This window comes from Cyprinodon variegatus, unplaced genomic scaffold, assembly GCF_000732505.1.
Source record: "Cyprinodon variegatus isolate N-32 unplaced genomic scaffold, C_variegatus-1.0 Scaffold105, whole genome shotgun sequence".
NCBI classification, from domain to species: domain Eukaryota; kingdom Metazoa; phylum Chordata; class Actinopteri; order Cyprinodontiformes; family Cyprinodontidae; genus Cyprinodon; species Cyprinodon variegatus.
The window spans coordinates 1,194,090-1,198,640 of record NW_015150558.1 but is presented as its reverse complement, the minus strand read 5'-3'; the positions used below and the strand labels follow the sequence as shown (position 1 = coordinate 1,198,640).

At 49.6% G+C, this 4,551-nt stretch overlaps 2 protein-coding genes across 3 annotated transcripts in view; one reads left to right on the top strand and one right to left on the bottom strand.

Annotated features, from left to right (window-relative positions):
- Window positions 1-268: 268 nt before the first annotated feature.
- Window positions 269-3,432, top strand: LOC107084654 (purpurin-like). 2 transcript variants are annotated; one of them, XM_015374579.1, is made up of 5 exons: window positions 269-969; window positions 2,622-2,758; window positions 2,842-2,954; window positions 3,035-3,247; window positions 3,325-3,432. In XM_015374579.1, the coding sequence occupies exons 1-5, from the start codon at window positions 856-858 to the stop codon at window positions 3,333-3,335; spliced, it is 588 nt and encodes a 195-aa protein (XP_015230065.1). In that variant the 5' UTR covers window positions 269-855; the 3' UTR covers window positions 3,336-3,432. The 2 variants fall into 2 exon arrangements, with proteins under 2 accessions (XP_015230065.1, XP_015230064.1); XM_015374578.1 differs by lacking the exon at window positions 3,325-3,432 and having other exon boundaries at window positions 269-711; window positions 855-969; window positions 3,035-3,316.
- A 57-nt stretch (window positions 3,433-3,489) lies between these two features.
- Window positions 3,490-4,551, bottom strand: part of idua (iduronidase, alpha-L-) — a 10,667-nt gene continuing 9,605 nt past the window's right edge. Inside the window, exons 12-14 of the mRNA XM_015374582.1 lie at window positions 4,006-4,082; window positions 3,831-3,931; window positions 3,490-3,763 (exon numbers count right to left, since the gene is read on the bottom strand). Coding sequence (XP_015230068.1) covers window positions 3,663-3,763; window positions 3,831-3,931; window positions 4,006-4,082 — 279 coding nt within the window. The 3' untranslated portion in view covers window positions 3,490-3,662. The remainder of the gene's footprint in view (window positions 3,764-3,830; window positions 3,932-4,005; window positions 4,083-4,551) is intronic.

The window sequence follows — 4,551 nt, the reverse complement described above, 5'->3', positions numbered from 1 at the left end:
GACGACAGACGAACAGCTGCTGTGGTTCTGATCCTGACGGGTCCTGATTCAGACTCAGACACTTTGTGCTTTTTATTGTGAAACTGGGAACAAAAAGCTGCTTAAATAACAGCAAAGTTCACCTCTGCTGCTGGATTTATATTCAGAACCTGCGTTTTTGGGCCCTCTGCTCCTGCATAGAGGTATAATCCTGTGACACGTTCTGCCTGGATTACCAGCTGCAGCTCTGCAGCCCTTCCAGGCGACATGACAGCAGGTAGAAACCCCTGAAGCTCTGCTGACAGACTGATCTCTAATCACTCTGCTGCTCCCAGAATCAGCCTTTATTCATAAAGAGGTCATTTTACAATCCTGGCTCTGAGAGCAAACATTAGTGGAAAGCTGCGGTACCTTCCGGCATCCCGGCCGCTCACACCTGGGTGTTGACCTGCAGCACGTGAGGCTCAGGAAGGTTTAATCTTTCGCCACAAAGCCCACAGAAAAATTACATAAAGGCCTCATGCTCCTGAATGTGAGGGCTCAGCAGCTTACAGGCGGGGATTTGGTTAACTGGATTAATCCAAGATTTAAAATCTGCTTTTAGGCTGAAGAAGTGAGAATAATCGGCCCTCCTGTCTGCAGCTCTGGTATAAAAGGCTCACATGCAGAGTTCTCCCAAAACAACAACAGCTCTGCACTGAAAACCTCCCCAGGCTGTACTCTACTGTTCAGGTAAGGAGGCGATGCGTTCTGGGACCTGGAGGAGTTTCTTAAGGCTTCTCCTTTGCTGCACTAACTGGTTTTATCCCATTGGAGCCAACATGTTGGCTTGAAGAGCAGATTAAATCGGGTTTCTTTCTGTCCGCCGGGTTTAGAATGGACGTCCAAACTGTGGGGTTGCTGCTGTTTGTCCTGGCCTTCGTGGAGCAGAGCCTGTCATCCTGCGTGGTGGACAGATTCACCGTCAAGCAGGACTTTGATCCCCAAAGAGTGAGTACAAAATACAAAGCTTGGTGCTCCGTAAAGCCGGGCATACACTGCGCGATGTTTTCAATCGTTGCACGCAGCTGCAGCTCAAACTGTGCAAAGAAATCGCAGGGTTTAAAAGTTCCCAGTTCACGATGTTTGTTCTCAGACTGCGACCAGACGCTCTGATGTCATTACAGCCTGGTTTATGCTCAGACACCAGGTCGTCTGCGCCTGTGTTGCAGTTAACGCAGATATGGACGTGCAGACACTCTGCTGCACCTTTCCCAAATTGTAGGTGACCACAGACAGGAGGCCTCTGATTGGTCAATTCTCCATCCGCTTTACTCTATGCGTATTTCCTGTTTGCTTCCTAATGGCAGAAGCTCTGGCTGTAGCGCCGTCCACAGCGCCTGGCACGCCTCGGACTCTATCCCAGACACCGTGCAGGACGCTAGTTTGTAGCTCTGTGCGACGGTCTGTTGGTTTGCACCCGAAGCCAAAACACGCAGCGCCACGGCCAGTCTTTGGGGAACACTCATGGGGAACTGTGTGTCGTCCGGCGTTAGATTAGGGGTTGTAGACGGCAAACAAGCTCGTCAAACCGACACGCGGACACCCACAATCCTAGCTAGTTCCTGATTGGTCCTCAGGTGTTGTGGCGTGGAATAACATAGCGCAGACCACGCTTCAATATTGGGCAGAAATCAAAAATATCGGAGTCACAGCTACGACAAGCTAACCGCCACACGCTGCTGCTTGAGGATAACCAGCCTTTAGCTGCTCACACTGCACGTCCAAAAAACACACGCCGAAAGACGCAAGGTCTGACTCGTTAATCTGGAAGAAGAAGAAATCCCGTGTTTTCGCATGCATAGCAGCAGGATTTGCCCACGACCACCTTACAACGGCCGACTGAATTCCAAACATGTTTAATTTTCTCCAAACCTTACAATTCCTGATGGGAAGGTGGTCATGAGACGGTTGATCGCCCCTCGTTACCACCCGTATACTACACGACGCAGGATGAGGTTCAAACGATTTGATTGAATAAACTCTCGCACGACTGGTAAATCGGCGTGAAAAGGGCAAAAAAACGCACAGCGTATGCCCAGCAGAAATCGCAGAAAATTATAAAAATATGAACAATAAAAGTATTCTGAATACAAAGGAGGATGTCATCAGCATACAGTGTGATCGGATTTGGCATGCACTTCAGTAAGCAGCAGAATTCAGCTAGTTTGTGGAAATAAATTGTTGAGGTACGTCTGTTCTTAGCCTCCCAGGATCCAAACGAAGGTCATGAGACATAAGAACGAGTCACAGCCTCCTTCATGGCATAAAGGGGAGGACTGCTGTTATTAGGAGATCCATCTGACCAGTGGAAGATAGATTAACCTAACAGGGAACGGCCTTGATGAACTCAAATTGTTTTTTCCTCCAAATGTTGGTGTGTGAGAAAGTTCTTTATGCAGGGGGTGGGATAGTTCCAAGGGAGTGTGAGTTGGGAGTTGTTGTATAAATGTATGTACTGAGCATTGCCCCGTGTCAGAGCTCTCTCCCTCCGTCTGAGGATGTTAAATAAATTTGAACATTCTCTTGCAAGAGTCTCAGTTTCTCCTCAACTTCACAACGTCCGGTGAAATATGATGACGTGTTTGTGTTTCTGCTGACAGTACGCAGGGAAATGGTACGCGCTGCAGAAGAAGGACCCAGAGGGCCTGTTCCTGCAGGACAACATATCTGCCGAATACACCGTAGGGGACGATGGCTCCATGGTGGCGTCCTCCAGAGGCAGAGTGACTCTCTTTGGGTGGGTGCTTCTGTGCCACGCGTCAACGAGTCCTGAACCCCAGGCTGCCCAGCTGACACCGTTCTGCTTTACCCTCCATTCAGGTTCTGGGTGGTCTGCGCAGACATGGCCGCTCAGTACTCCGTACCTGATCCCAACACCCCCGGCAAGATGTTCATGAACTACCAGGGACTGGCCAGCTACCTGTCCAGCGGAGGTGAGCCTCCAGAGCCTCACAGCTTCCGTTTCTCCTGGATCTCGGCGCCGTCCGACTCACTTCTCTCTCTGCCTCTTCAGGTGACAACTACTGGGTCATCGACACCGACTACGACAACTACGCCATCACCTACGCCTGCCGCGTTCTGAGGGAGGACGGGAGCTGCGAGGATGGCTACGCGCTGGTCTTCTCCCGCAACCCGCGCGGCCTCCCCCCGGCGATCCAGAGGCTGGTCCGACAGAAGCAGGAGGAGATCTGCATGGCGGGGCAGTTCCAACCTGTGCTGCAGTCCGGTAAGATCCTCTGCTGACAGCGAAGAAATGATGTGTGTGGAACTTTCAAAGTAAAAGCTTTTCTCCCTCTTCAACAGGAGCCTGTTAGACGTCTAGGCTGCATCATATGAATCCAGATCAACAAGCCTAGGAGGGAGGCCCCTCCCCCCCTCCCCCGTAACATCTAGTGTGTGGATCTGTGTTGGTGAAAATAAACATTTTATAAAGAAAGCTACGTGTGTTTGGTTTGTTAAAAAACACTTTATGTCTAAAAGTTGGTTTTGAAACATGAGACCAGACCCAGCCGGGTTCTGCTGTCAGTCCGTCCGATCGCTGCAGACGCAAACAGAACGATGGCGTCTTCAGGATGACGGGGAAACCAGCCGACTGATCAGCTCTGGATCTGCAGACGCAGCAGAAACCTTCCCTCCTCCACCTACTGCTCTCCTGAGAACCTCTCTGGCAGAGAGTACGGCCCCGGCCTTCCCCAGTAGTCCACGGCCCGGACCCGGTACAGGCCGCCGACCTGCTGGTCCACTGAAACAGGAAATCAGAGGTTATCTCTGAGGCAGCATCACAACTCGTCTAACAACAAGCAGAGCACCTGGTGAGAAGACATAAGAGGTGAAAATGGTGTCCTGAGAGTTGATGCGTCTGAAGACCTTCTGGTCCGCAGATCGCTCCACTTCAAAGGTCTTGATGCATCTATGAGCCGAGAAATAAATCATTTCTGACCTTAGATGCACTAAAATGGCCGATTATATGGAAAACTGACTGACTTTGAGCCGACGCAGCGATCCGACCAGACGATTAAGACCTGCCCCACAGTGATCCTGATGAAGCGCAAACCGCTGACCTGTTCCACAGAGAGACAGGAAGTCATCTATGAGCAGTAAAATGGTTCAGCAACAGCTTCTGTCTGTTAGGAAGGAAAAAACTTAGTTCCTGTTCAGACTGGTGTCTCTATTAGAGGCGAAACAATAATTAAGAACATAATGACAGGGATCTAAAAAAAAACACGGGTAATTAAAAGCTGCCTGCCTTGATTGAACTGCCTGAGACTCAAACCAAGTTTGTCTCTATTATTGAGTAAATATCAATAATTATAAATTCCATATATGTAGATAAATATACCCTGCCAGGCCAAAAAAAGAGGGTCACTCACTCTAATAGTTTGTTGGACCGCCTTTAGCTTTGATTACGGCACGCATTCCCTGTGGCATTGTCTCGATAAGCTTCTGCAATGTCTAAAGATTTATTTCCATCCAGTGTTGCGTTAATTTTCCACCAAGATCTTGCATTGATGATGGTAGAGTCTGACCGCT

Coding starts and splice junctions, on each gene's coding strand:
- LOC107084654 (XM_015374578.1), top strand. CDS start 856: ATGGACGTCCAAACTGTGGGGTTGCTGCTGTTTGTCCTGGCCTTCGTG. Junction 2,759..2,841: donor GGCAGAGTGACTCTCTTTGG/GTGGGTGCTTCT, acceptor CCCTCCATTCAG/GTTCTGGGTGGTCTGCGCAG. Junction 2,955..3,034: donor CAGCTACCTGTCCAGCGGAG/GTGAGCCTCCAG, acceptor CTGCCTCTTCAG/GTGACAACTACTGGGTCATC.